This window comes from Penicillium hordei (genome assembly GCF_028827395.1).
Source record: "Penicillium hordei strain IBT 12815 chromosome Unknown utg000006l_segment0_segment0, whole genome shotgun sequence".
In the NCBI taxonomy this organism is placed as follows: domain Eukaryota; kingdom Fungi; phylum Ascomycota; class Eurotiomycetes; order Eurotiales; family Aspergillaceae; genus Penicillium; species Penicillium hordei.
This window is the reverse complement of record NW_026623147.1, coordinates 3,815,363-3,843,340: the sequence shown is the minus strand read 5'-3', so window position 1 is coordinate 3,843,340 and position 27,978 is coordinate 3,815,363. Positions and strand designations below refer to the sequence as shown.

The 27,978-nt window shown below is 48.0% G+C and overlaps 11 protein-coding genes across 11 annotated transcripts; 4 read left to right on the top strand and 7 right to left on the bottom strand.

Annotated features, from left to right (window-relative positions):
• Positions 1-687: 687 nt before the first annotated feature.
• On the top strand, positions 688-2,572 carry N7537_012065 (uncharacterized protein; the record flags this gene model as incomplete). The annotated part of the gene is made up of 5 exons (XM_056903119.1): positions 688-762; positions 810-974; positions 1,110-1,730; positions 1,783-1,975; positions 2,040-2,572. The coding sequence occupies 5 exons, from the start codon at positions 688-690 to the stop codon at positions 2,570-2,572; spliced, it is 1,587 nt and encodes a 528-aa protein (XP_056748406.1).
• A 1,617-nt stretch (positions 2,573-4,189) lies between these two features.
• Positions 4,190-5,349, top strand: N7537_012064 (uncharacterized protein; the record flags this gene model as incomplete). The annotated part of the gene is made up of 2 exons (XM_056903118.1): positions 4,190-4,632; positions 4,692-5,349. 2 exons carry the CDS (start codon positions 4,190-4,192, stop codon positions 5,347-5,349), a joined length of 1,101 nt encoding a protein of 366 aa, XP_056748405.1.
• Positions 5,350-6,576: 1,227 nt separating this feature from the next.
• On the bottom strand, positions 6,577-8,610 carry N7537_012063 (uncharacterized protein; the record flags this gene model as incomplete). The annotated part of the gene is made up of 1 exon (XM_056903117.1): positions 6,577-8,610. The coding sequence occupies one exon, from the start codon at positions 8,608-8,610 to the stop codon at positions 6,577-6,579; it is 2,034 nt and encodes a 677-aa protein (XP_056748404.1).
• A 3,048-nt stretch (positions 8,611-11,658) lies between these two features.
• N7537_012062 (putative vacuolar transporter chaperon Vtc1) lies at positions 11,659-12,272 on the bottom strand (the record flags this gene model as incomplete). Its single annotated transcript, XM_056903116.1, has 2 exons — positions 11,659-12,005; positions 12,239-12,272. The coding sequence occupies 2 exons, from the start codon at positions 12,270-12,272 to the stop codon at positions 11,659-11,661; spliced, it is 381 nt and encodes a 126-aa protein (XP_056748403.1).
• A 1,523-nt stretch (positions 12,273-13,795) lies between these two features.
• On the top strand, positions 13,796-15,049 carry N7537_012061 (ankyrin repeat domain-containing protein; the record flags this gene model as incomplete). The annotated part of the gene is made up of 1 exon (XM_056903115.1): positions 13,796-15,049. One exon carries the CDS (start codon positions 13,796-13,798, stop codon positions 15,047-15,049), a length of 1,254 nt encoding a protein of 417 aa, XP_056748402.1.
• Positions 15,050-15,170: 121 nt separating this feature from the next.
• N7537_012060 (GMC family oxidoreductase) lies at positions 15,171-17,216 on the bottom strand (the record flags this gene model as incomplete). The annotated part of the gene is made up of 4 exons (XM_056903114.1): positions 15,171-15,583; positions 15,648-16,656; positions 16,727-16,906; positions 16,971-17,216. The coding sequence occupies 4 exons, from the start codon at positions 17,214-17,216 to the stop codon at positions 15,171-15,173; spliced, it is 1,848 nt and encodes a 615-aa protein (XP_056748401.1).
• A 1,085-nt stretch (positions 17,217-18,301) lies between these two features.
• Positions 18,302-19,483, bottom strand: N7537_012059 (Zn(II)2Cys6 transcription factor domain-containing protein; the record flags this gene model as incomplete). Its single annotated transcript, XM_056903113.1, has 1 exon — positions 18,302-19,483. The coding sequence occupies one exon, from the start codon at positions 19,481-19,483 to the stop codon at positions 18,302-18,304; it is 1,182 nt and encodes a 393-aa protein (XP_056748400.1).
• A 200-nt stretch (positions 19,484-19,683) lies between these two features.
• N7537_012058 (ferritin-like domain-containing protein) lies at positions 19,684-20,731 on the bottom strand (the record flags this gene model as incomplete). Its single annotated transcript, XM_056903112.1, has 4 exons — positions 19,684-20,210; positions 20,260-20,349; positions 20,406-20,591; positions 20,647-20,731. The coding sequence occupies 4 exons, from the start codon at positions 20,729-20,731 to the stop codon at positions 19,684-19,686; spliced, it is 888 nt and encodes a 295-aa protein (XP_056748399.1).
• Positions 20,732-21,150: 419 nt separating this feature from the next.
• N7537_012057 (uncharacterized protein) lies at positions 21,151-21,360 on the top strand (the record flags this gene model as incomplete). The annotated part of the gene is made up of 1 exon (XM_056903111.1): positions 21,151-21,360. One exon carries the CDS (start codon positions 21,151-21,153, stop codon positions 21,358-21,360), a length of 210 nt encoding a protein of 69 aa, XP_056748398.1.
• Positions 21,361-21,716: 356 nt separating this feature from the next.
• Positions 21,717-24,904, bottom strand: N7537_012056 (uncharacterized protein; the record flags this gene model as incomplete). Its single annotated transcript, XM_056903110.1, has 2 exons — positions 21,717-23,245; positions 23,317-24,904. 2 exons carry the CDS (start codon positions 24,902-24,904, stop codon positions 21,717-21,719), a joined length of 3,117 nt encoding a protein of 1,038 aa, XP_056748397.1.
• Positions 24,905-25,671: 767 nt separating this feature from the next.
• N7537_012055 (Major facilitator superfamily domain general substrate transporter) lies at positions 25,672-27,006 on the bottom strand (the record flags this gene model as incomplete). Its single annotated transcript, XM_056903109.1, has 1 exon — positions 25,672-27,006. The coding sequence occupies one exon, from the start codon at positions 27,004-27,006 to the stop codon at positions 25,672-25,674; it is 1,335 nt and encodes a 444-aa protein (XP_056748396.1).
• Positions 27,007-27,978: the final 972 nt, after the last annotated feature.

The following is a 27,978-nucleotide window of genomic DNA, read 5'->3' as shown; positions in this document are numbered from 1 at the left end:
GGCGAATGAGATGAGTTTAAAGCTCAAGTTTAGCATGGGATCATACCAGTCTTTTTCGGCTTTGTTTTTTATATCCTTTGGCTGTATCTAACCTTGGAAACATCTTCTGCCATGGAAAAAAAAGAGCAGCTACTTATTCTAATATCGATTGACCAAGCCAAGTCTAGTCAGCTATTTTTGCTATTGATCCCTAACTTATGCGTATAGACTTATCCCTTTATGACAAAGAATCCGATCTATCATGATCACGTTTACACTATACCAACTGGGGTATCATAATAAAGCCCGGCCTACCTAGCTTGCGAATCTCTCCTCCTAGGCGAGATCCTTTAGAATTGATATGCAGTAGTAGCCCGTTTCAAACACAAAAATTGGTCCTCAGAGTATCTCCACCACGACTATGAATGATGTGGACTGGATACGAAAAGATGCCTTCCCACATTCTTGTCTTAATCTCGACCAGAATTCGGATGAGATGATGCCGAACAAACGGCTCCAGTTTAAATTGACTTGGGAAAGGATCGTCGCCGAAACAACTGGGGGCCAAAACACACGTGAACAAGATTAGATTCCATTTGAAGCGAGTCTCATATTGATAGTCAAGACAAATCCTCATTTTCGATGTTTTCGATGGGGGAGAATATGGGCCGAGGCTGACCATCTCACCCACCATCACAAGCTATTGCGATGTCTTCCTGCTATTCGAATTGCTCGGAGCGACCGCCCCCCTTGTCTCCCGATAATGATATCACTGGACCTGGAGTTTGTCCCCTAATAGTGTGCCAAAGTTATGATTCTTACAAAATCAGGTTATCACCAACTACGTTGCATCTGCAGGAATCACCGTCTTCATAATTCTGCTTTACTTCTTTGTGGTTTTTGATCCAGCCCGTGATCCATTCGAGAAGGATGAAAAGTCTCCAGAAGACCCGCCATTTCGTCCCAATGCGATTGATCTGCTGATTACGCGCAAGGTACGGGGCTGGGGTCAGGGGTGTATGAGTAGATGCCTCAAGAACAGACTAGAGAAATCATTTGTCGGGGTACTGTCCTTACCACTCATCTGTTCGGTGCTTCCTTGCCGCGAGATCATCGCTAATTCATACTAGTGTGTCGTCGCAATGGGCGACCTTCAACTCGTCACAGGATTCTCAATCCTTATCAGCGGTGCTTTTCAGCTAAGTTGCAGCCTCACTGTCTACGAATGGCAAATTGCCGTCTATCTAGCATGGTTCTCTTGTCTGACTCACCTGTCTTGTCTGATGGTCCTGCGAAGCTACCTTTACGTCCACACCTTTGGACGAACCTGGAGGCTGGTCACGATGGGGGTACTCGCCATACTGCTGATAGTCGGGCTACTTCCCACAGCTAATTATGCCGATCTTTTCAATTCACGTCCTCGCCCTTCAGACTATGCCAAGTGTTATTTGAAAATTCGCCCCTCCTCGGATATAGCACTTTGCTCAATGGTTTTTTCGGTCTTGACTATAGCTATTGGGTTCATTTCTCGCGTGATGAAATTACACAAAATCCTTTCCGTCACGCTTTGGGGAGGGCTCAGAATCCGGGCCAGTCTTCAGGCTCGGGCCATACTGCGTGCCATATACAAGTGGTGTACCACAAGCCGCCCCGTGCAAGGCTTGGGGTTCTCTCTTGTATATCGACCTCTATTTGCAGTCTTCCTTGTAGCACGTTTTGCGTTAGACGCGTGGGTCTCCATGTTTGTAGAGGTATGTTCACGTGTTATTGCTAGCCTCACTATTATTAATTTGATCTGAACAGGCGCTGTGGCTGTTCATTGCTTTTTTCTGGGGTGTTCTCCGTCTTATGGCCGCGCTTAACGACACTCCCAAGGATCAAGATTTGTGGACAAAGACCGCAGGGCAGAGCAGAGATAATTGGACTTTTGGACAAGTCGTATCGTTGGTGTTAATGGTGGCACCTCTCATGAACCTGTTGGAATACTTCGACCAAAGTATGTGTCTCTCTCAACACTGCAGTGCCTTGAAGTGGAGAATTAATTGCCCGATTATAAATAGATCCTACCCCTGGTGCCCGAATATCGCTGCCTAGGGATGGTATTGAGCCCCGCGAGCCTATGGGACTTTCTTCCAATCCTGTTCCGCCTCCATTCATGGAGGAAGATCCAGATCCCAAAAGCCTTGATGGGAACTGGTCTAACCATTCCGAGACTCTTGGGACGGCGATTGTCTACGGTCTTCTCTCGATGATGAATTTCGTCATGCAGCTTTTTTTGCCCTCTATAAACAAACCCCTGCTCGAGATATTGATCAGTCTAGAATGGGGTGTCAAGGTGATTCTTGCGTTGACGGGCACGTATGGAGTCGTTCTGTTTTCTTTGTTTCTTGAATCGGAGGTAAGCAAAGAGAGAAAGAGGACTCGACGCTGTCTTCAATTTTTGAATATTGCATTCCACGTGCTCAGCTTTAACTTTGGGGCTGCGTATCCGCTTAACCAAAGTCAGATTATGTTGAATTTCATGCAACCTTTTGCCCTCGCCTTTTACGGGCTGTTGGCTGTCAACAGCAAATGGTATCAAAGTCATAGATGACATGTATTAACATCTCAACAAAATCATACACCCTGAGCTATCGTCTCTGTTTACTACTGGATTGATTATTTTGAAAAGGAAAAGTGCACACAATAGTTTGGAATTCAGAGATATGTTATTGTTGACGGGGGTAACCATAAACATGTAGAACGCGAACCCATCAGAGTCGTCATTATAGCTCATTTTCAGGAATTCAATAGTGAATATCTCACTCTAGATTGACACTTGCAAGCTCAAATTATTCAGCTTGTGTATTGAGCCGAACTTTTAACAAAATCCCAGCCCATTTTGGCTCCCACGGTGGGCATTGGGCTTTATCGGCTTTGCGCAAACTACCATTCTCATCTCCATAGTCATCAGATTCTAAGAAAAGGATCAATCCAGGATCAATCCGTAGAATCATATCGGCTAATCGGATAGGTTCCAACTTGAAATTTGGGGACTATGAAGAATTGTACAGTGATATAGCTTCATTCACTATACCCTCGTTAGATGGGGTACATTCTTGTGAGGGATTTGACATAGTGGCCCAGGTATGTAATCTTTTTTTCTGTCGACCCCAAAGTCAAGTGTCACAGGGTATCAAGGTTGAAAGGCATCGGAGGTGGGGCGTGTATACATCTTCTCAAGTCCACGATACTCAAGATCGAAATAATGAGATCCTATTCAGGACTTTCAGCGTCACAACGGACACATCCGATAGTGTTATTGATTTAAGTGTTTCTGCGTACTATTAGCTAGTGTTTTCATGACATCTAGTGGGCGCGACGAAAACTGGATAATAGACTCACATTTTCTGGAGCTCTGGGGTTACCAGCGGCCTCGACCTGGTTACCATCTTCGAGTGGAATATTGGATTTGGGATTTTTGTCATCTTTAGGTCGACTGAACTCAAGGTTAGCTGTGCAGCAGCACACTAAAGCCGCCAATCCTTCCAAAAGAAGCCCCACTGCAGAATCCATTTCCTGGGGCTTTAGATGGCAGTCACCCTCTTTCAATATAGGTTTGAGTTACAGAAAAAAGTGAAAATGAATAGTCCTGTCCAGATATATAAGTCTTTTGTTAGTATCAACCTAGTACAAAATGGCCTGCAAGGCTCTGTTAGGACACCGATATGATATTGTGACGTCAAATCAGGGGCAAACCGGTTGAGAACCTCTTCCCGATTAACACAGCCCTGTGGCAGTTCAATAGGAAGTCAATGCTAAGTGGTTGTTCCCTACGTGGAGCCAGAATGCGGGCCTTTCAACTTTTTTCAGTGCCCCGATTTGACTATTTCACTACCTATACGTATATAGTAACTACAATTTATGGGGCTCAAGGAGAATTCTTGAAAATTCTCCCTGAAAATTCTCCCCTGGCGATCATCTCGTGAATGGGCGTAATTATTGGCAGCTTCTTAAGATCGAGGCTGTGAATATTGCATTTCCACGATAAGCTCACGATAAGCCGTTGCCAAGGACACACCTCAAACCTCTCCAGGGCTGTATCGAACACTTGTCTCAGGTAAAATATTCCTTCACCTTTGTCAACACCGCATTTATTTATCCCTATACAAGCATCAATCCTTCCAACGTCTCCTCAAAAACGAATTGCCTTCCCTCAGTAAACCCCGCTATGGCGAAGGAAACAAACATAAGGACACTACATGACCACCTCACTGGCGGAGAGAATGATAATAAACAACATGTATCATTCCATCCGCGCCATATTACCCTCGAAACCTTCCATAGCCTACTATCCCACTACCCTTCAACAGTAGAGCGAGTGCACCGCGGCAAGCTAATGCTGAAGCTCCAGTCAAAGGCAGGGAAGGCACCAAAGCGCAAGGCGGAGGCGAAGGTCAGCGCAGCGCCGACCACGCAGGCAGAGCTCGATCCGTCTGAGGAGAAGCACATTCTCGAGGAAACGGATAAGTTCCTCCAACTTGACCGGTGGCGATATGAAGTTCTGCCGAAGATTATCGCGGAGCGGGCCAATGAGGGTGGGCAGAAAGGAAGTGTACCGGAGGGGGGCCATTTGCTTAAGGAGGAGTTAGTTGACATCATGGAATGGAAGACGTGAGTAACAATTTTCTGTATCTATGCTACAGGTTCGGCTTTTTCTGACTTAACTCTAGGAAACATGGAGTCTCCCGTCCCATGCTTATGGGAATGGTGAAAAGCAACCAAGACGCGACGATCACCAAGTCTACATCTACAGCGTTTTCCGCCCTCCCAGATGCGGACCCGGTGGTTGCGCCGAGTGACGCATTTCCTAAAGCCAGTCTTGATGCCCTTACCGGGCCTATTCGTGGTGTCGGCCCGGCTACTGCATCTTTGATTTTGTCTATTGCTACGGTCTTTGGTGATGCTAAGAAACAAGTCCCCTTTTATAGCGACGATGTGTATCTTTGGCTGTGTCTGATGGATTTTCCAGAGGGTCAGAATATGAAAGAGCAGAAGCCTTCTAAACATAAGAAGCCTAATGGGGATTTGATTGTCAAGTACAATATGAACGAGTATCGGGAGCTATGGAATGCTTCACAGGAGCTGCGGGTACGGCTGAACAATGGCGCTGGAGACGCACCTGTCTCTTTTATCGATATAGAGAGGGCTGCTTATGTGCTCCGCAATATCTCTGTCTCGGGTTACTATGCTAGTCAAGAACCCGAGGCGGGTTTAAATATTGTGAAAGAGTTGGAGTTGGAAAATAGCCAGCTACCAAAGGAAGCGAAGAAGGACCCTGGCGAGCTTGGCGTGAGGCGTAGTAAGAGAGTAAAGCAAGAAGCTATATGATGAAAACTGTGTATTATTGAGAATTGTGCTTTTCATACTACAGTCATTTATTTTCATTTTTCCAGCTGTAAAATGAGAAGGCAAAGAGGCATCTTAACAAGGATCCAATAAGACATCCAAAAAAGACAACCTGGGATTATCCTCGATATGACCTCTAATATCATGACAAAATGGATTATGTCGCGCCTTCTGAACCCTAACAAGCACCTTTGTTTTCCTCGCCCCAAGTCTCCCTCTCTTTCAACATGCACCTCGACCTGCGAAGAGTGAGTTGACAATTACAGAAGACCTCTATCCGGATACAGAAGTGTGGTTGAATTGGAGTGACATGGAGGAAAAGGTACCGGCGGGGAGTAGTTGCTTCCTCCAATTGATTTCCGATGATAAGGAGAAACAGAAACAGAAGCGAAAGCCCTTTTGTTCAACAGAAACCAAGATGCAACCGGATTCGGATACAGGGGCTCGCGCCTAGCAAGTTACTTACAATACTGCAAATACATACTCAGGTATTTTGTTCGAGCCTCATCGGTGGGACCCTAGTGGGGACGATTTAGTGCGGATCTAGTTGTAGATCTGTATGGAGTATGTATTACATTCCATGCTACAAAGTACACGTCTTGCACATGACTGCTTGGGTAGGAATAGTTCAGATAATTGGATGTACTTAGTATCAAGTACGCCATTGGAGATAACACAAGACCGCAAGACTACCCTGGTTACCATACGTACTACGTATTCAGAACCACGTCTATGCCAAACCAGTCGCATTTTTTTTTAAACTCATCGCTATGTACAAATTCATGGCCGTCAAGTCTTGATTAAAAGCAGATATCAGATACAGGAGAGACGCATGCATCACAAGAATAAAAAGTGGGTAGGGGGGGAAGACACAAGAAAATCGTCAGATCATCATGCAATTCATGCATCACGGGCCATCGTCAAGATAACCGGCTTTTCCAGTGAATTGCGTTTCGACATGACGGGAGGGGTGAGGAGAAGTAGAAGTAATGGCGAATGGTGGAGAAAGATGTAGGATGGAGGAGACGTGATGTCTACCGTTGAAGGGAGAACGGGGAAGAGATGAGAGAGGTCAGAACGGTAACGGCACTGGCTAAACAGTCGCAGTACAGATCAGATCGAGGCGCGTGAAATGATAGCAGGGTGTTGTACCCCGAGGGTTTTTTTTTTAATGTTTTTTTTTTTTTCTTATAATATTGATTGGCGCTATTACCGCTTGGACGGATTGGGTTTGCGCTCGGCAGCACGCTTGGCCTTGGCAGCATTTTCCGTGGACGCGGAATAGGGATAGCTCACGTGCTGATCGTCGTTATCACTGAACGGGACTATAGACGAGATCTTCTTGGAGCGACTGCGTTTCAATGGTTGGGACAGAGGTGGCCCGGATTGCGGGGCAGGACTCGCGAGGGAAGGGCCCGGCTTGGCTTCGGCAGCAGCGGACGGAGCAGCGGCGCGCTCGTCGTCCTCAACCTGGATGTGGCGGAACTCCTGTTCCTGCTCGTCGGCTTCGGATGATGGAGGGCTGTCGGAGTCAGAGGCTGCTTCATAATCATCTTCATCATCACTGACCAAGCTAGGGGCTTGGTTGGATTCGATGGCGTGAGGACTGAGAGTTTGATCCAGGCTGTCCGATTCCCGAGACTGCAGTGTTTGGGACTGGGCAGCGAGCGAAAAGTCCAAAAAGGACTGTGGGCGCGATGGGGTGGCTTGCTCAATAGGCGGGGTGTGTGCGTGGTCGAGGGCCTTTCGGCTCTCAGATTCTCCGGGAGTTTGACCAACAGGCATACGCATCGGCTGGCGACCGGCGCGAGCACCGAGGGAGGTATGGCCGAGTCCTGCAGACGGACCACGAGAGTCATCCGTTTCCGAGTCATCGTCGAAAAGACCACTAAGATCCACAGGCTTCCGGGATTCTTCTACTAACTTGTCCATGTCCAGACCAGCACCACGTGATTTCATGAGAGCGGACAGATGAGGAGTTGCAGGGGAAGCCAAAAACTGTGGGTTCGGAGCCTGTCGGATGGGTTCGGAGCGTCGTCGGTAAGTCGGTTCAGCAGTCGAGGGAGGAGTGGTAACAGCGGAGGTGGCAGCTGTAGCCGGTTTGCGAGGGGTGACAAAATCCTTAGCGGGCGTGTGAAGAGATTTCCAAGGGGTCGTAGCAACATGAGTAGAGCGGATCAGAGGATGCACATAGCCTGGGGTTGTTGGGTTAGCAGTGGGCTCAGCAGAGCCACCGACCACAATCCCGGCGTCGTCCACCTGAACAGATTGACCACAGGCCATGGCAGCGGCATCGTGGCTGGCGAAGTTGCGGTTGTGCGCGATGCGACAGTGGTTAATGAATCCCTGAGTGCTGGAGAAGTTATCGCGCCGGCAGTCCAGACAGACCAGCTTGACCAGGACACCATCCGACTTGCGCCGGATGAGCATCGGCCCGGACTTCTCCTTGACCACAGGGTAACCAGCCGACAGTGCGGTATGCTTAGTGGCAGTTGAGCCTCGCTGAGGACGAGACTTGCCCGCCAGCATGCCCATCTCACCGGGATTCCCACGCGTGGAGCGACCCTCAACCAGCGAATTTGCCAGCATCCCAGAGTCGACCTCGCCGCCATCAAAGCGAGGATCGGGCAACAACCACCGTGCGTAGTGACGGGCGTACGGGCCTTCCGTTACTCCCCAGGGAGCAGGTGAGATCGGGGCCGGACCATTTCCAGGTGCCAGCACTGACGCACCCGTCCCCAAGCTCACATCCGGCGAGACACCCGCAATACGGGATCCAGGATAAGGGATTTCGCCACAGCGTCGCAGCTGTTCCAGAGCGACTTGGCACTTGGCGATCTCCTGGTCGATGAGACGAAGTTCGTTGTGCTTGAGTAACACCTCCAAGCTCAGCTGGGCGGTGATAGTTTCCCGAAGTCGGGTCACACTAGGTCGGGTGACGACGGCGTCCTGCGCCGGCGGTCGCGCGGACGCGACCGGGGAGTTTGACGAGGTGATTGGAGTTGAAGGGGTGGGCGCGATCGAGTCAGCGATCACGGTCGGAGTTGGGCGCGAAGAAATGGAATCCGCGCAGACTTTCGTCGGGGCGGGCGCATCGGTCGCGTCGGAGTCGGAGTCTGAACGTTTGCGCTTGAGCTGGGGCAGCGACAGAGTGTTGATACTGCAGTTTGGAGCAAGCATTTTGACATCCTCCATCACCTTATTCCCTCCTATATTCGAGGGCCAGGGAAGCAGGCGAAACATGCCATGTGAGTGCATAGAGATGGATTTTGGATTAGGTGGCAGATGGTCCAAGCGTTCTTTTATTACGGAAAAGGAATGGACGTCGACTGCGCGACCGGAGGTTGATTACGGAAGGCAGCAAAAATCTATTAATAAGAGGGGAGGAGAGTACAAGAAAGAGAAAAAAAGGGAAATGGGGGGGAGAGAATAATGGGGAGAATAAGGGAGAATGGGGGAATAGGAAAAAGAAGAAAGGGGAAGAAAGGGGGATTGAGAAAGAACACAGAATAAGAGAGAACAATTGGGAAAATGGGGGGGGGAGTGCCTGGGAGTGAGAGAGTTGGCAGAGGGAAAAGGGAGTGGAGTTGAGGTGATACTTGTTGTTCCCATATTAATTGTATGGTGGAAGCATGTACCGTTCGATTATTGGATTATTGGATCAGTCTCAAATATCTGCGACACGTCATACATTTTGTATTTATTTGTTTATTTTATATGTTACCTATTATAATAGTATAATATAGAATATAGAATAAAAATTATACATTGTAGACTGTGTATATCTATTCACAATATCCTATTTACTTATATATGTACCTATTGATCTATTTCACTCTATCCCTATTCACCGGATGTATACGGCTGATACCCAACTCATTGCCAAGCCCATGGTCTGGGCCTTGCCCTGTTTCTGCCTAACGCCAGTTGTATCTACGATCTCCCAGATCCCCCAGCAAATCAGAACCCTATATCTATAATTGGCCGGGGGGGGGCAAACCGGTATAAACAAGTTCTAACTAAGCCTCAATTGCATGTGCGAAACAAAAGTACAAATCATATTTCATCTTGGCAATCCAAAGGACAGGTCAGATGTGGCTGAGAAAGCGAATGGAAAGTTATGGAACATTGTCGAAGAGCATAGGAGCGAACAAGGGGCGACTCTACTTCCCCGGGTTCTTAGGGAACTATACATCGGAGCCAGTCTATAAATTACCCCTAATTATAGCGTAAATTAATACGGAGTACGTACTCCATCCAGAATATACTCTAGCCATTTCAAGTTACATATGTCAACCCGTCAATTTGGAAACTCCGAGCTCGACAACTCTGCTAATCATAGTAACCTTAACTAGTATCTCTTCCCCATCTTTTTATTACCGATGTACACTTGCTCCGCTCATCCCTGATTATCATCACTATCATGACGATTGTGGGGTCTGCCCAGTGCTTTACGCGTAACCCAGTGCACAGAGTACCAAAATATACATCGTCTGTCTTAGAATAACAGCCAGGTATCGTGTTGTTGTTATTTTTTAACATATATCGCATTGGGTTCATAATGCCCACAGCCAAAGTATGGGCAATTGCACCTCCATCTCCAACATTTCCGAGACATCTCACCACAGAGTACAACATACGTATACTACTACTAGGAATATTCAAGTCTTCCACGTTTCCCACTCCTGCACTCTGCATTACGAGAATGCAAATTCGGACCCCGAACTCTAGCCTACCGCATTACTTAAACTACGTACAGATGGGACCGACCTACTCCATATAGTCTATTGACGTCCTACTGACTACATATAACGTATTTCACAAGCGAGCTGGACACCCCAAAACACCATAGTAAATACGATATATCCTTCATTTATATCTCAACAACCAAGAGCTCATTTTGTCTCCTTATTTGTAGATAGTCATTAATAAGCCTTATTAGCACTACATATCAATTTTAAAGGAAGTAGGAGGCAATATTATTATCATTTCAAAATTACCAAAAATTACGGTACTAAAAACTAGAAATATATATATCGCAACCAAGGAGTTATAAACTTTCTTTAAACTCCCCTAGGATGCTAGGTATTACCTAGAAATTAGGAAGCTATAAGGACAAGCCTCTATAGACCACCGTTGTTGAGATATTAAGTTGTAATTTATCGCATTTACTATGGTGTTTTGGGGTGTCCAGCTCGCTTGTGTGTCCAGTTCGCATGTGAAATACATATAACCCTTTTACATATGCATATACAACCCCCTTGAATGGACCGTTGCCCCGTCCTCAAATCTAACATTCCGATCAAAACAATATCCCCTGCTTCAGTTAATCTTATCGTCAGCTATCTTTCTCTTCGAGAACTGATAACCGCTCGCTCTAATGCACTATATCCTCCTGACACTCGCGCTACCCTCCAACACTAACAACTCCTTGGCGCCCTGCACCCTAAAATATGTATGTTGTACACAACACCCAACCAACCTAAAACAAATGTATATACCAACGCATCTTATCAAGTCATATAAAACCAGCTAAATGGCTCGAATAAGAACCAACATCCACAGAGTCCGGTGGTTGGCTTTTTGCGGGCGGGGGAGGAATAATGTGTCATGATGCGGTTTATCATTACTTCTAGTGCGCAAATACTGAGGTGACTACTTGTGCGGATGCGAGGGGCTCGAAGAGGGTTGGATGGGAAGGTTTCTTTGTTGGGGAGTGAGCTATGAACCTCGACAGGCTGGTGAAAATACAATGTACTTGCACTCTGAGGGGATTTGGCAGCAGTTTGCTTAGGACATTACGTTATGGACGGCAAAGTTTCTGATGCTGTTAGGCCTAAGCCATTGGAGTCTTGTTGAGCTTATCCAGGGATATGTTGATGGGCAGGTTGTGGGAAAAAAAAGCCGGTGAGACCGAGGGGGTGTATAGACAAATGTCACGATCAGATTCAATTCGAGTTCAATCGTTCATTCTTTTCTGCTTGTCAGACAAGCGCAATCCCCAAAAACGCCAACTGCAATATGATAAGAAAAGACAGAAGCTCGACTCGAGCATGTGAACGTGAAAGGCATTCTGGCCTCATAAGCATAAAGCAGACCAACATACGCCATGTGAATACATAAAACAGACACAGGTGTCGATATCAACAATGAATGAACGAGAATAGGCCAACGTAATCAATGGTATAGTATTCAGATGGCCGAACGGGAGAAAATCGAAACCCCCGATCCAAAAATCGCCATAAAAAAAAAACGGAAAAAGAAAACAATCGTATCCAGCCCAGAACCATCCTAGTTCATCTGCCCATCCCGAATCCGCAAGATGAAGTTAACAACGACAGCAGCGAGCAGGGCAATGGCGAGGATGGTAGGACCGAATCGATCATCGATACCACTCTGCCCGCGCCGACGGATACTCTGTGCGCGCCAGTGGAATGTCACTAGGGCATAGATCATTGCGCCCATGGCGATAACGGTGAAGAGGGCTGCGGAGATGCGACCAATGCGATCGCCGAAGTTGAGGAGTCCGACGGCGAGGCCGCCCAGGATGACGGTGAAGTTCAGCCATGAGAGGAAGGTGCGCTCGTTTGCGAAGAAGACTTTGGGCTCGACTCGGGTTGGGAGGGCGATTCGCTTGCCTGGTGGATGTTAGCTGGGTTTGAGGTGGAGATTGGAGGGTTGCGATGGAGGTTGCGATCGTCCTGCTTCTCTGAAGGCTTGGACGCCGATTAAGGTCGCAGTGACATCCACAGCTCAAGAGAAGCAAAATGGTCGCGCACCAACCAACGCCACGGTGAGGAGAGGGAGTGCAGGTGGAATTGTCTCTCGAGTGGAGCTGTTAAGCTGCTGAGAGTGGTGTTGTCGGACTTACCCGGAGCGGTTTGAAGCAGAGGTTGGCTGGACATTGTCGGAGATGAAGAGGTGAGGTTATTTGAAGAGGTCAGAAGAAAAGAAGTACCAGAAGAAAAATCCAAACTCAATTGACAGAGATTGGCGAAGAGAAAAGCAAATTAAAGAAGCGAGATCAAGAGTCACGACCTCGCCCCCCCAAATGTCTTGTTCCGTTTTGAGACTAGCGGGATACAGCTCTGTTGCACGTGCTCTCACGATTTGATGAGAGGATCAGGTGACTAAGTATACGCTAATAACGTGGGTCCTTATAAGTTTATCCTATTTAGTATCCTATGTGTACAACATATATTAACTATATATTATATATTATATTATTCATATAAAGCTTGATTACATCTCAATTAACAGAAAGTGGAAGTTCGACGGAAAATATACTCTTCATTGATACTTGCATACAATGTCGGACTCCGAAAAAAAGCCCGAGGATCCTGGGTAGGAAAAAAAAAAAAACTGAAATGTACTTAACAATTTCACCTCTCTCTTATGTCTCACTCCTATACGGAGTATGGAGTATGGAAAAGGTCAATGCGCCGAGAAACGGGGTACGGTTTTTCAAGCTTTAGACGTATGACTATTAGCCGACCAATTACTATTAGCACACCTGTATATCATCCGAATATCCTCCGATATAGTAAAATTGACAAGTAAAATGTACAACATACAACTCAACATTTCTCTTTGAATCCTTGCATCTCATGACATATCGTTTCCCGATATTGCGCTGGGAAAAATGGGTCGGAGTGAGGAATTCCGAGCCGATTCCCACTAGGCCGGGAATTCAAGGTCTAGAATAAGTAGGCCCACTTTTAGCCTTATATATGTGGACATCTGGGCTGTGGACTTGCGGATACTACCGCTTGTGGGCATATCTATCCAGACCAGTTTATACTGCGGGCTACACACAACAAGGTAGCGAATATAGTCGAAAAAATAGAGAAATTTAAGACCAATCGATCGTATAAACTCACAAGAATTTTTTGGGAGCCTGATAGCCTTATAGGTTCTTGTTGATACTGAAAGCTAACAAAGTACCTCATGTAGTAATTGCTATTTTGAATTCGGAGAGATAGATCTATGGAGACAGACTATCCTTCCGCATAGCTTCGACAATAGTGAGGCTGCGAGACATTTGTTATCTTTCTAGAGGTACAATCAAAGGACACTCCGACAAAAGTTCCTAGAAAATAAATGACCTACGTTCATCTTCATGGTACTTACTAGTCAGCGTATAATTCTACTATGTAGTATAGGCTTAATACCTGACCGAGCCTAAATGGACTCCTACAAAAGTTCTTCTACAAAAGTACTCCAATGATTCCATCCCAGAGTCCCCAATGTACCAAATCCCCAAACCCCGTTGTGTATGTAATAAGCCGCCCCCAATCCTGCAAGCCACTAGCTCCAACAGCGCTAAGCCCACTCCCCAAGCGCCAAAGACATCGACCGTTGATCTCCAACCATATCCGCACCTCCAAAATAAGCACGGAGCCCTCCACAACCTGGATACAGATAAATCATGTCCCAATTAACCTTATTACCAACCGAACTCCTCCTCTCAATCGCCGAATCCCTCCCCAACCAAAAAGACCTCAGCGCCTTCACCCAAACCACAAAGAGAACATACACAGTCCTCCAACCTTACCTATACAAAAACAACATCCAAAACCACGGCACTAGCGCCCTCCTCTGGGCCGCCAAGAATGGCCACACAGTCCTGACCCAAAAAATGCTCGATGCAGGCGCCAGAATAAGCGCCCGCACCTCCTCAAGTCTCAATCACACCAACCCCACCAGCGTCACCCGGATAGCGGGGAATGCCGTCTCCCTCGCAGCCAGCGGTCCACACATAGAAACCCTCACCTGTCTACTATCCGAGAAAAGACCGGGCCAAGCATGCGATCCCAACCAAATGCGCGAAGCACTAAACAAAGGTGCGATCCCGGCGCATAGTACCGAGGCGGTAAAGTTACTACTTCGGCACAAGGCTCCCCTCGAACCCGCAGACACCCTCCTGCCGAATCCATCCGCACTTGGCGCGGCTGTTGCTGCGAGATGGGCTGGTATTATACCTTTCTTATTAGAGGCTGGTGCTTGTCCCGGGAAGAATGAGATACCCACCCCGCTCGAGCGTGCGATTACCATGAACCAGCCGGATATCGTGGATATATTACTTGAGGCGGGGATCGGGCTTGTGGATGATGGGGGATTATGCATTATTGCAGAGCAGAATAACCAGAGGTTGTTGGAGGTATTTGTTGAAACGGGGCTTGAGGTTGGGATGTGTTGGCAGGGGGCTTTGTTTGCAGCTGTTATGCATGGACAGACTGAGATGGTGACTGGGTTAATTGAGAAGGGGGCGAACCCGAATTTGACTTATGATGTATTTATGTTGAGTTTTGAGTGTTTGCGATATAGTACTATTGGGTTTGCGGTTCAGTTTGGACAATTGGAAGTTTTGGAGCTGTTACTTGAGAAGGGGGTTCGTGCTGAACGGAGTGATCTTAACTTGGCGCAGGAGGAGAGATTTGAGGAGGCGGTGGCTCTTTTGTCTGAGTGTGATTTTGAGGATTTGCCACGGAAGGAGAATGTACGTGATTTTGTTGAGAAGAAGGTTCGAGAGAGACGGAGAACGGAGCCTGGGTATGAGGGTCTTAAGATGCAGGATTCGCTTTGTGATCCTGCCATGCGCCTAGAGTTGGAGGATGTGCGGGATAATAGCTATCCATGGGGGAATGATGGTACGCAAGGTTACACTATGTACGTTTCTTAATGTGTTGTTATTTTGGTTTTGGGGGGGACCACTCTGCCTTTTGTCGAGGGTTGACAGAATTAATTCCATTCAAGTATAAGATATGATCACTGCGTGGAACGAATCCTAAAATATACCTACATCATAATCCAGCCCTAGAATCCCAATCCTCACGAATCATATCCGACGCCTTCTCTGCAATAGCGTAAACACTACTAACAATATTACCAGAAACATTATTCGGGAACACCGACGCATCCACAACACGCAGTCCCTCAACACCCTTCACCCTCAACCTGCTATCCAACACATCGCCCATAGCAACAGACCCGCTGATATGGTACTCACCCGCAACAAGGTCATGCACTGCTTCTCGGGCCGTATCCATGTCCTGCAAGTTGAGACTGGGCTCCGGGTACGCGCGCCGCAAGAATGAAGACTTCACATGCTCTGATTCCGTGACTTTATCACTCCAGCGAAGGAATGCCGCCAGGAGGGAGATGTCAGCTGGGTGGCCGCCGTAGTTGGGGTTGATGATAGGGGGTTTGGTTGGATCTTGACTTATTAGCACACGAGTTGATTGAACATAGAAGGGATTTCTGTTTAGTTGTAAACTCACCTGCACTCCCAATGTGGATAGTCCCCCTAGACACGGGGTACTGAATACAAACTGCAAAGGTCAGACCAGCCGGTTGATCAGGCAAGCGTGGTTGGATTAAATTGCTCTGATGACCTATGGCATCCGGGTTCATGGAACCAGCAACAGCAACAAACTGCATATTAGCAGAGTGGTCGCTTTCGAGGTTTGCGATAGTTTGCGCGAGCTGTTTGGCGTGGAAGGCGCTGTTCGGTTTGATATCGCGGATACTCTGGATGATCTCTGCCAGCTCTGCCCCGGAGAGGATTTTCTTCGCCGGGAAGAAACCCTGCATGCTACTGACAGCACTCAGTAGCCCGCAGCTAGCCTCGACATACTGTTTGGTGGCGGCTTCCATTGCCTCGGGCACTTGTTGTAGAGTGTCTAGTGTGACGATGCCCGGCTGAACCTCCATTACAGAGAAGGTGAGGGCGTGGTCTAGGACGTTTGCACCGACACCTTTATTGGCGACCTTGCACTCGACGCCGGCGGCTTTGAGAACCTCTGGGTCGCCAATTCCTGATAGTTCGAGAATCTGGGGACTTTGGATTGTGCCGCCGCTGACGATTACTTCGCGCCGTGCGGACACTTGATACTCGACCCCGTCGTGTGTAAGGCTTACCCCGGTGGCTTTGTTGCCATCTAGTATGACGCGGTTGACGAGGGCTTCGCAGAGGACTTTAAGATTTGGGCGAGTGGCGCGGTTCTCTTCATAGTATGCTCGTGCGGAGTAGCTGCGCTTGCCCTTATTCGGGCCGCTTCGAGCAACTGCTCCAAGGGTGTGGTAGAAGCCGATGTGGTCACCGCTCCATGGGTCGGTGGGCTTGTTTGGGATCCCGGTTACTTGCTCACAGGCTCTGATGATGTCGTTCTCCACTGGAATGATTGAATGATTGAAGCTGGTGCGGATGGGCCCGCTCGTGCCGTGGAACTCGCCTACCAGTGGCATTGTGGAGCGATCGGTGATGGCTGGGTCAATTGGCTCTAGGGTCTGTTTATTCTATTAGTTGGGTTTCGACTGTAAATGAACCAGATTGGAAAATGGAAAGATGATATCGTACCTGATGCTTTCGCATATATCCCTGCATATGCTTCCCAGACCACCCATCGTCCTCTACCAGCTCCGCCCAGTTGTCGTAATCCTGCGTCGACCCTCGCACATACATCATATAATTGATACCGCTGGATCCACCGAGGAGCTTCCCCCGCGGAACATGGTGAGATAAGCCACGGTTGCCTTCCTATAACCCCAGGAAAGCAGTTAGCGAATCGAAGGTAGATAGATGCAATATAGAATAAACCTACCTGCGGTGTCGTATACACACACCAATCATAGTCGGGATTCTCGAACATCTGCGGGAACGCCGCAGGAGTATCAACCAGCGGATCTCCAATGCGATACTTGCCGGCCTCAATAACGCCGACGGTTACAGCAGGATTTTCGCTGAGGCGTGCTGCGAGAACGAGTCCTGCAGTTCCGCCGCCGCAGATAACATAGTCGAATGTGGTGCGGGTGAATTCATCGACTGTGCAGGTTGGATTTTCAGCCATTGTATGATAGTTTAGATAGTTTAGATTGAAAGAGTTGAGATGGGGAGATCTACGGGTTAAATAGCACGAGAGGGGTAATGCATACACATACATACGTAGGTACTACCAACCGTGGAAGCTCAGGTTGGAGGAGCTGTTGGGGTTAGGTTCTATACTAAGAGAGTCTAAAACATACTAAAAGGTGCTAAAACACACTAAAACATACTAAAAGAGAATATAAGGCGTCCATCTAGTGATAATTAGTGAGGCTTAGGCACGGACGGAGAAAAGGATTGCGGGGAAGAGCCCTATATTGCACCTATATTCGATAACTACTCAAACTATGATATACTATTTTTGCTGACAGAACTGGCCAAGTTTTCACCGCAATTTACACAGCCGAGAAAATAGAGACTGGCTGTTAGCCGCATGCCGCAGCTGCACGAAGATGCCCGCTATTTCCCGCTAGAGCCCCTTTCGTTTCACCGTGCATATCGTGTCGGATTAGCGGCAACCGTATGGCCTGAAATAATGTAGATCGCCCCCGGTAAATGTTTCAACTTTCCGAATTGCGTTTTGATCCCGTCAAAGCAGAATATGTCGCTGGCCTAGCGAGATACTTCTTTCTATGCATGTGACAAGTCGCCGCCAAAACTGCCCTGTATACTGTAAAGGCCCTTCCAAGGTCAGCACTAAGGGCTACTGCTGATGAGGGTGTGGAGTCTTCGACCGTGCCGTGCCATTTCTGCCTAGTTGGTTGAGCAAGTTACTCTGCAATCTGAGGCCCCGTCTTCTTGTAATTCATTAGCCGCACGGTTTAGTTGTGTAGTCGGTATAGAGATCCGGGTGCTATGAGACCATATTGTTCATCTGGACAAGATTGGCCCTTGACAACCTTGGAAGGAGGTCCGCTGTTGACGTCCATGTTCGTTGGCGGCAATCCTCAGTCCCGACTAGTCGAGCAGAAAGTAATCGTGTAATCGTGTGAATCGCTTCAAGAATGCTATATGTACAATGTATTAGTCCCAGGTGGCCTGGCCGACCCGACCAAGCGTTATGCAGGCGACGGTGTTGATTTCAAGATGACCCAGTCACCATTCCAACGATCAAAGCCCCATCTTCCGCTGCACCCAACCAAGCGCACCCTCCCACCTCGGATCCCCAGACCTCAAAGCGTTAAACAGCTCTGAAACCAGCGCTCGACCCGAATCCCGCGCCCACCACCGATGCCCATCAAGCTCCTTCAATAACACCCCCCAATACATGAGAATCAGCAACGAAAACGGTTGCCGACACCGGAGACTATCGACAAAATCCTTGTCAACAGCCGCAAGCCAAGCAAGAACCGGCGCCGGATCTGCCGAGTGCGCAAACTTAGCATAACAATGCCTCAAATGCGCAATAACATTTTTATTAATGCGATGCTGCTCCGAGTAAATCCCAATCATTACTTGATCATTCAAGGCCGCCAGATGCGTCAGCGCAGCCTCCGTATCGGGATCAAGTTCGGTAGGCGTGCTCTTCCAATACGGACCCTGCGAGAATAATTCCAGCTTAATCCACGGCTTGCTGACTTGCAGAATCTTCTTCACGCCCTGTAGTAGCTCGAACAGTATCACGATGTTCTCCGTGATGCTGGCGCACTCGTCTTTCGTGGCGGTTAGTCGGGGTGACGCGACGCTGATCGCGATCATGACGATCGAGTGCGCGAATACCGCGTTGCAGTTATGCGGCGTGATACTATCGATCGCGTTTCGGAATGGCGCCAGGCTGTGGTTGTAGTACTGCAGTCCTGTCTCATGGTATAGGAGTGCTGTTTCTGATGACTCGCATGTTGTTGCGATGTGCATTGAGGCTAGCGCCAAGATCCCGCCCATCAGGTAATCATGTTTGAAGGCAAGTGTTGGGACGGTTATTTGCCAGATTGCTATTTCTGAGTCGCTGAGACAGAGACTTTTATATGTGTCTGTTGAGAACTTATGCATTAATTCTAGGTTGTCGATGCCGAATGAGTTTGTTTTGGTTGGTGCAACTGGATCGGTTGGACGGGGTATCGCTGCTACGGGCGAGCCGTGGCTATCTAGAGAACGCGGTACGTCGGATGTTGAACTGGGTGGGGTAAGATTTGTTGTAGCGCGACGGGCGGCGGCGACTTTCAAATATGTGCATTTTAACTCGCGGGTCGCGCAGTTCGAGCATGGTGGACCCTGCTCGTCACATTTAACCCGCCTGCTTCTGCATTGATCGCATCCGTTGCGGGATTTGGTATGCGCGCGGAGAGGGGGCATGTTCAAAGTTAGTTGACATCTCGCGAAGGCCAATCATGAAGATGGCTGTGATAAATGTGAGGAAGAATTTATCCGAGACATTGACATATTTCCCCCGTATCATGTGACTAGGTCTAGAACAATTTTAATACAAGCAACATCAGCCCTGCGAAAAAGGGAGCGTGGAAACACCCAGCAAAAAGTTCAAGACAAAAGGTAATCTAATTTACCTCAACAATAGCAGGACCAGCAACAATATTGTCATCAGTCGCCTGCTTGTTTCCCTGAGCCAGGACGACGTAGCTCTGACCGGCAACGCCCTCGGGAACAGTAACGGTGAACTTTCCATCACCCATAGACTTAAGAGGAGCCCAGACCGGACCAGTAATGGTAATGAAAGCAGCGTTGACATCGCTAGTGCTTGCGTTGAAGCCGCTACCAGCAATCAACTGCATTTGCGAGCCTGTCATGACGGTGTCCATCGGGCTCATTGTGAGCGCAGGAAAGGCCGTTACGGGCAGCGCGCCGTTGCTGGAAGGACACGAGGCAATGAAGGGGGAAGCGACAGTGTACACCTCATTGAGGCTGAGAGGGTTATCGAAGGCCTGGGCGAAGGAGACTTCACCGACCGCGGCGCGCAGGTATGCACTGTGTCGAGCCTCTGTGGTGAGGATGCTGCCGGCGGCTGTCAGGTAGGTGCCGCTCATGATGGAGGCTGCGGCTCCGAGGTAGGCGCTGACTCCGACACCTGGAGAGGGTATTAGTGGTTATTATTGGTATAATTGGATGTATTTTACCCCCAAGAACGCTGGCAAGGGCCAGGAAGCTGCTGACATCAGTGGATGGGAAGATGTACGTGCAGCGGGCAACGGGAGAAGCACCAGCAGCTGGAAAATGTTAAAATAGTGTGCATTATCTCTGGGGTTGAATGATAGGGGCATACCCATGAGAGCAGATGTCAAGAAATCCACGTGCTCCTTCTCATCAGAAGCAACCTCCTTCAGGTTGGCATAAAATGGGTCCTTCATACCAGCCTTGACAAAGTCCTCCTGAGTGTAGTTTTTGAGACCCTCCTCGTAGAAAGAGGCCTCAAGATGCTCAAGGGTGAGAGCATAGTTGAGAATATCGGCTAAAGAAGAAAGACATTAGAGAATAAACAATATATTGGTGGCGAAGTTACGTACCATCGCTGATAGCACGCTTCGAGACAGGGCCGGCGTTGGCAAGACCGATGGCGGCGCCGGTGAGGGCAAGATTAGTGAACTTCATTATGCAGAATAGTAGAGCTTTTATTAACTCTTCAATTGGAAGAATGGCTTTGAATGAAGGATAGTCAATCTACTTTCCAAGTGGAGGGACATGTCTTTTATAGCCGCCTCACCGGCAACTTGGGGATCCGATACCTAAATCCTTGTTTTGAGCTTGAGCATTAGAATTGCCTGACTAGGCAGAAACAAGTCATTCTTTTCCTTGTTTTGTAAGTTTTTTTTATCTGATATGGTGGACATCTGAGGTGCAAGACTGAGCTCAGCGGTAGGGGTTCCGGATCGAGAGGTCAAGGGTTGATATAAGACTCGGATGGATGTCATCAATAGCTCCGACAGGGACGCCAGGCCCCACCATATATTACATGCAGGGACCATTGTGGATCTAGTCGGGGTAGCTAGAGAACTGTCTCTAGGCCCACCATGCCTAAAGGCCATTGTCATAGCTTGTGCATGGTGGAGAAGTTCATTGGGTTCTCGGGCATTAAGCTGCAGAAACTGATGGCTGAGTCTGGGTGGAAAACGAGAGCGAGAGCGAGATCGCGAGAGAGACAAAAGGCAGACGAGAAGACAAGACGAGAGCGAAAACGGGACCGAGACCGACGCGGAGACCGACGCGGGGGCCCAACTTGAGAAACTATACTTCTTACTTCTCTAACCACAAGTCTTTGAAAACCTGTTATTCCGCCAAATCTTAGATACTTTATTTTCAATGTTTTGTTGAGCATGTTCCGTCTTCGGTATGATTTGGTGAATAAACTTAAGTGATTTGACAGCAGGTAGAATATCATTTGACCTTGCAACTTCCTCCCTCCCTATTCAGATCTGTTCTTTGATGAGATGGAACTTGTATAGATGGAACCTTCAGCCAATTGATGGTATGGCTAGCTATTTTTCTTAACCCCTCAAAAATGTCATAGAAAAAAGGAATAAAGCTCAGAAATTGTTTCCTATTTCCAGTTGCAGAAGAATATCCATTGCAACGATTGTCATATCCTCTCAGTCCTTCCATCACCAACCAGACTAAAGGTAGTAGTAAACTCAAATGCCCCAGCCTCAAGTCTATGACCCTCAAATGCACCAGGCCCACAGCTCGCTGTTCCAATACCATGATGCGCATAGTCAATATTAAGCTCAGTTTCATCCAACTCCGAAAGCTCATGTGGATGTTTGGCCCTGTCAAGTTCCGCTGTCGCATACTTGCGAAGGGAGAAGCTAAACGGCGTATTCATAGACGCCCTGATCTCGGGAATAGGTGCAATTGCCCCAGCAGAGGCAGCATAAGACGTATCAGGAGGTGAGGAGTGAACATTTACCCAACGTGTATCGATGCGATTACCGTTCTCCTGGGGCCACTCATACGGCGTCTGCAGGCCATTTTCAATCGAGGCTGTGTACTTTCCAAAGCGCGCAGCAGCCTTCGTATCACGGTATGATTCTCCAGGGCCTCTGCCAAACCACGTGGCAGCATCATATTGTCGCGGGAGACGGAGTGTGAGGCCGATTCTTGGGATGTATTTTGGGTGCGTCCCTGTGAAATCACCCTTGACATGCAGACTTACGGATGTATCCGTGATGGTGTACGTGAGGATAGCCTCGAATGCCCATTCCAGCACGGTGGGTGCAACACGGACTTTGGTGGTGATTAGTACGCTTCCGTTATCGTCATTTGCACGCCATTTAGCTGATTCGACGAGCATTCGACTGCTTTTCACGCGGAAGCGGTTCCACTCGGCACTAGGTCCCGCTGATCCGACGTCGTTTTGTGTCAAGGCGCGGTATATCCCTAACTGTGGTCCGCTGTTGAAGATTTTGCCTCCGTCAGTGGACCACGATAGATCGCCTCTGATCAAGTCGTAGGTGAAGTGAGAAGCGAAGCCGTTGGAGTTGATGTATAGCCGGCCCGGTCCCTCCTGAACAAACATTGCCGATCGTGGTGACGTTATGCTTACAGGGATTGGGAGTTTCCGGTCCTCGAACAAGGCGATTTGTGCCCAAGCAACCTCATGTCCTTCTGGTGCCCAGGATGTGGCCGCTTTGAGTCGGAAGTTGATGGTAAGCCAGCTTGGATCGGAACTAAAAGCCACACCATTGGGCAGATCTAGGATCCTAGATTCTCCGGGTTTAATTTGGGGTATCTGCCATGGTACTGGCTCAGTGTTTCCTGTCTCCGTAACAATGTGCCATGAGATGGACAAGTGGTCGAGGTTATTGAAGTCATAGTGGTTTACTACCTCGAGAGAGCTTCCCTTGAGTGTTACCGTGACTGGTTCAATTGCCTTTTTGTATTCCGTTAGCCCCGGGCTGGGGGTGTGATTCGAAAACACCATTCCGTCAAGGATAAAGTCGGCATCATTGGGCTCGTCGCCAAAGTCGCCGCCGTATGCGTAATATGAAGTGTCACCATCTCTTTTGATGAGGCCATGGTTACACCATTCCCAGATGAAGCCCCCTTGGAGCAGCTTCTCGGTGCGGTAGGCCACGATGTATTCTTTCAATCCACCGGGTCCGTTGCCCACTATTTTGATAACACAGGTTAGAAGACATGATAGGTGTAACATCAAACACAAGCAGAGATTTCAAACTCACTGGCATGCGCGTATTCGCATTGTATGAGAGGTTTATCTGGCTTCTCCTTGATATGCCTTTTGAGGTCGTCGATGCTCCAGTACATGGTGGAATACAAATCAGCGCTGAGGGCCTCCCGATCACCCTCGTAGTGAACAAGACGGGTTGGGTCAGCCTCTTTAATCCACTTGTACATACTCGCATGGTTCTGGCCGTAGAACGCCTCGTTACCAAGCGACCACATGATGATACAAGGGAAGTTCTTGAAGCGCTGAACAAGCTCAACAGCACGATCAAGATAAACATCCTTCCATTCTGGATTGTCAGAAGTCCATTTGGTAGCCATCTTGTAGGAGGTCTCCTGAATTTCGTATTCAGTCATAAGGTGCTGGTTCGGAATGTTAGAGCGTTCCACAGGGTCAAACCCGTGAGTCTCGAGATCAGCCTCGGCCATGACATAAAAGCCAAATTCATCACAAACTTCGTACAGTCTGGGGTCATTGGGTTGATGACAGCAACGCAAGGCATTGATATTATGCTTCTTCATGAGAATGAGGTCTGCACGCATATTTTCGTACGGTACGGAGCGGCCGTGGAGGTGATGATGCTCGTGGCGGTTCATGCCGTATAAAATGATGGGCTTGCCGTTGACTAAGAAGTTTGCTCCTTTTTGCTCGATACGCCGAAATCCAACCCGCTGAGTAATTGTACGGCCATTGAATGATAGGGTCAATATATATAGAACAGGATCCTCGGCAGACCACAACTTCAAATCATCAGCAGATACATCGATACGACCGGAGTCTTTAGAAGAGAATATCAATTCCTTGAGCAATATGCCATCCGGTCGATATAACCTGGCCTGAACATCGCCATCTTCTCCCTGTATTTTGACATCTGTGAGCAGTTGGCCTGTAGATAGATCTTCGCTAAGCGTTGGTACGGCGTTGAAGTCGACCACTGAATTTAGCGGAAAGGCTAACAAACCAACATCTCGGAATATACCGCTGAGAAGCCACTGATCCTGCCGCTCGATATACGATCCATCACAAAACTCGTACACTCGCACCGCAATGGTGTTCACAGATCCGGCTGGTTTGAGCAGAGATGTAATGTCAAACTCGCTAGGATTACGTGAACCTTGCGAGTACCCAACCTCTTCTTTGTTGACCCAGAGATGAAAAGCACTATCAACGCCTTCAAAGCGGAGGCGAATCTGTTGTCCTTCATATCTGGAAGGAGTTATAAATTGTCTCCAGTAAGATCCAGTCTCATTTAGGAGTGGCACTTGAGGGGGATTCACGTGGAATGGATAGTTGACGTTGGTGTAGGTCGGATGGGAATAACCCTGGAGCTGCCACATGCCTGGGACTTGAATGTCGTCCCAGCTCAAGGGATCTGCAACGGTCCAATCAGGTGCCTCGAAAGGAGATGCATCGTGTCGAAATTTCCACGTGCCGTTCAGGGAAATATACTCGCTTTTGTCGCGGTTGAAAGTGAGGGCCAGTTCCTCTGAAGCGTAGCTGTAGAAGTGCGCCCGCGGTGGAAGAGTGTTCTTGTGGATTACTTTGAGGTTGTTCCAATCTGGTATAGCTTTAGGGAAAGACATGCTCTGATGGTTTATCTTAAAAGAAATACGACTGCTTAAAACACCGCCGGGAGATGTTGAGAGGGGTGATCAGATAAACCCCGAGCAATGCGGGGCTAGTATTTTGGCAAGCCACTGCAGTAGTACCAACACCGGGTAAATATGAGGTACATTTTGCCGAAATTATGTGCCAAGGGATGACCCTGCTGGTGGGTTGGTAAGGATCTAATAGGCCGGATAGATACGGGAGTCGATTAATTATGAGGTAGTAACCTTTGCAGTAGTACAGTGTGGTGCGGAATAAGGCTCGGCGAGAATACCGAGGTACATGGATGATTGTGTTTACAGATATTCAAAGCACGTTTAAATAATTCGAGTGAAATGTACTCGAACTTAAACGAACCCTTGGGGACGCCAGACAACCAAAAAGCACCACACAAGACATGTTGTAGGAACGATTGTTTACAACGGAGGTGCCATAGACGACTCGCTCCTTTTCCATACCCTCAGTAATGACATTAACATTAACACAAAGCAAATTTTTGAGTCCACTAAAAGCCTATTTTGACAAGTGGCAGTTGCGTAAGGACAAACGTGAAGATACCGGTTCCATCTAGGGTGTCTGAGGATACGAGGTCTCATAACTGAGTCCTATGCTATACATACAGGCTTATGGGTTAAGACACGCCATCAGTAAGTATAATACGAAAAAATATTCAATATTATTATATATCGCACTCGACATCACACAAAGTTATTCAGAGATGTTGATTTGAGAAAATTACCTCCTATAACTTCTCCGGCACTATCTCCTCACTCTTAGCAATTGCTTGCAATTTTGCTGTCTCGCCAATTTTCTCCTCGGCTTTAGACGCAGCAGTTCCAATCAACTTGTTTCCGTACTCCTTTCCATCCAAAATGACGGCTGTTTCTTCCAGACTGAGACTGCCAGTCTCCACAAAGAGGAAGTAAACTACCACAAGCTCAAATGCCAGCCATACATTGTAGGTAATGTAAAATTTCCACTTGCTGTTCGTCACACCGATTGGATTCACGTACTGGTTGAAGATACCAGCAAGTGCCACGAAGAGGTTATACAAAACGAGACCTCGAGCACGCAAGTCGAAGGGTAAGATTTCAATGCAGTACGTAGCTTGCAGAGGCGTCCAGCCAACGGAGTAAAAGAAATTATACAGAAATATCATGGCCAGAACGCCCTTTGCGTAGCGTTCGTCACCTCTAGTTCCATCCAGCGCCGCCCCTCTCTCATACACAGCTTCGAGCGCTGTCCACACAATATAGACGGCCAGGATGCCCGCGGTGGAGATAAGAAAGAGAGTGCGCCGACCAAATCGATTCATCACAGCAGCGAATACCAAGCTCCAAATCATTGACCACAGAGTGAGTAGTGCATTGATAAGGGTTTGGGTGCTCTCCGATTTGTAGCCAATCGAGTCGAGAATCAGTGTGAGGTAATATGAGATCAGACCATTACCGCTCCATTGTGAGAAGAAACCCACAGAAAGAATAATGAAGAATCGTCTAATGTTACCTTTGCTTTGGAAAAAGGTCATGTACGAGGTGGTGCGTCTCGCCTCCATCTCGAGTTGAAGAGCAACGCGGATCTCCTCCATCTCTAGTGTAACTAGAGGATCGGAATCGTCCCCATTAGAATGATACTTACAAATGAGTTTTCTTGCCTCATCATCCCGCTCTTTGCTAATAAGCCATCGGGGTGACTCTTCAATTAAGAAGCAAAGTTCGATTTGTAACACACTGGAGAGGCCTTGGAGGAGCGAAGGAAGTCTCCATGCCCATGTGCTATTGATGCGAAACGTGCCATAGGTGACCCACGCGGCAACCAAAGCACCCAGGTTCCACAGGCTGTTGTATATGGCCACCTGTGGCCCCTGTTGTCTAGGAAAGGCCAATTCCAGGAGGAGGAGCGGTGCTGCAGTAATGTTTAGCACGAGGCCCATGCCAATGATTCCTCGGGCAGCAATGAACATTCCGACGTTCTGTGCCGCGGCTTGTAGTGCAACTCCGACTAAAAGAACGAAGGCGCCAACAAAGAGAACCGGACGACGGCCAAATTTGTCACAACTGATCGCGCAAACAGGCATTGTGATCAGCTGGCCAACATTTTGTATAGCATTTAAACTGTGTAAAATTATGTCAGTTCTCATACTCTGTGCAGCAACAGGTGATTAACAGTCAGACTGCTGAAGCATATCTAGCTTGATTGATCACGTACAGACCCAACTAAGAAGCCCCGGGGTAATTGAAAGAGTTTTGCCAGGTGGTGAGGGACTGCAGCCCATTCATCATCGACCCATCGTAACCTGTTGCGTAACTCGAGATTTGTAACAACACCAGCATTGAATTGAGCTTGATAATTCCGGAGTTCGAGAGCCATGATAGGCCAGCGCCCCTGCTCCCCAACGCACCGACCGTAAATGGCGACTCTGTTGTTGGCTGAAATAAAGAGGCAGGAAATATTGAACTGCCTAAACGTGAAGTTGTTGATATGGTAGCGCAAAGGGCGCGATTTCGTTGAGTATGGATAGTATAAATAATTAAATGAAAATACGAAATTGTTAATTAAACGTGTCATGAAAATGAAATGTGTCTAAGGTCGTGTTTGAGCGACCTTAGACACAGTTGCCTTCCGTAATGAAGACTGAAAAAACTGCTGAACGTATACTGCTGTTGAATCTTCGTCGAAGATGTCCTTCACTGTAGCAAAAGCGCCAAGCATATCATTCTGTGACTTCACAGGATACACTTCCGAAGAGATCAACTTATGAACCAAAGTTGATACAGATGGAGACCACGACACCAACTCTTCCAGAGGGACACTAAGAGGATAACCTCTGAGCAATACTCCAATCGTATACACTCCAACATGGCCGTGTGCACGCGACTCGCGTGCATAACATACAATAACGGTTAAATCTTCAACCTCAACTTCGTCTGACTTCAAAAAGTCACGAACAACAAGTTCGACTTCACACGCAAGGCGTGATTCAGTACCCGCGTTACGCGAATGACATTCCCCAGCATAACTCTGTCGCCAAAAGAGAGAGGTCCACGAC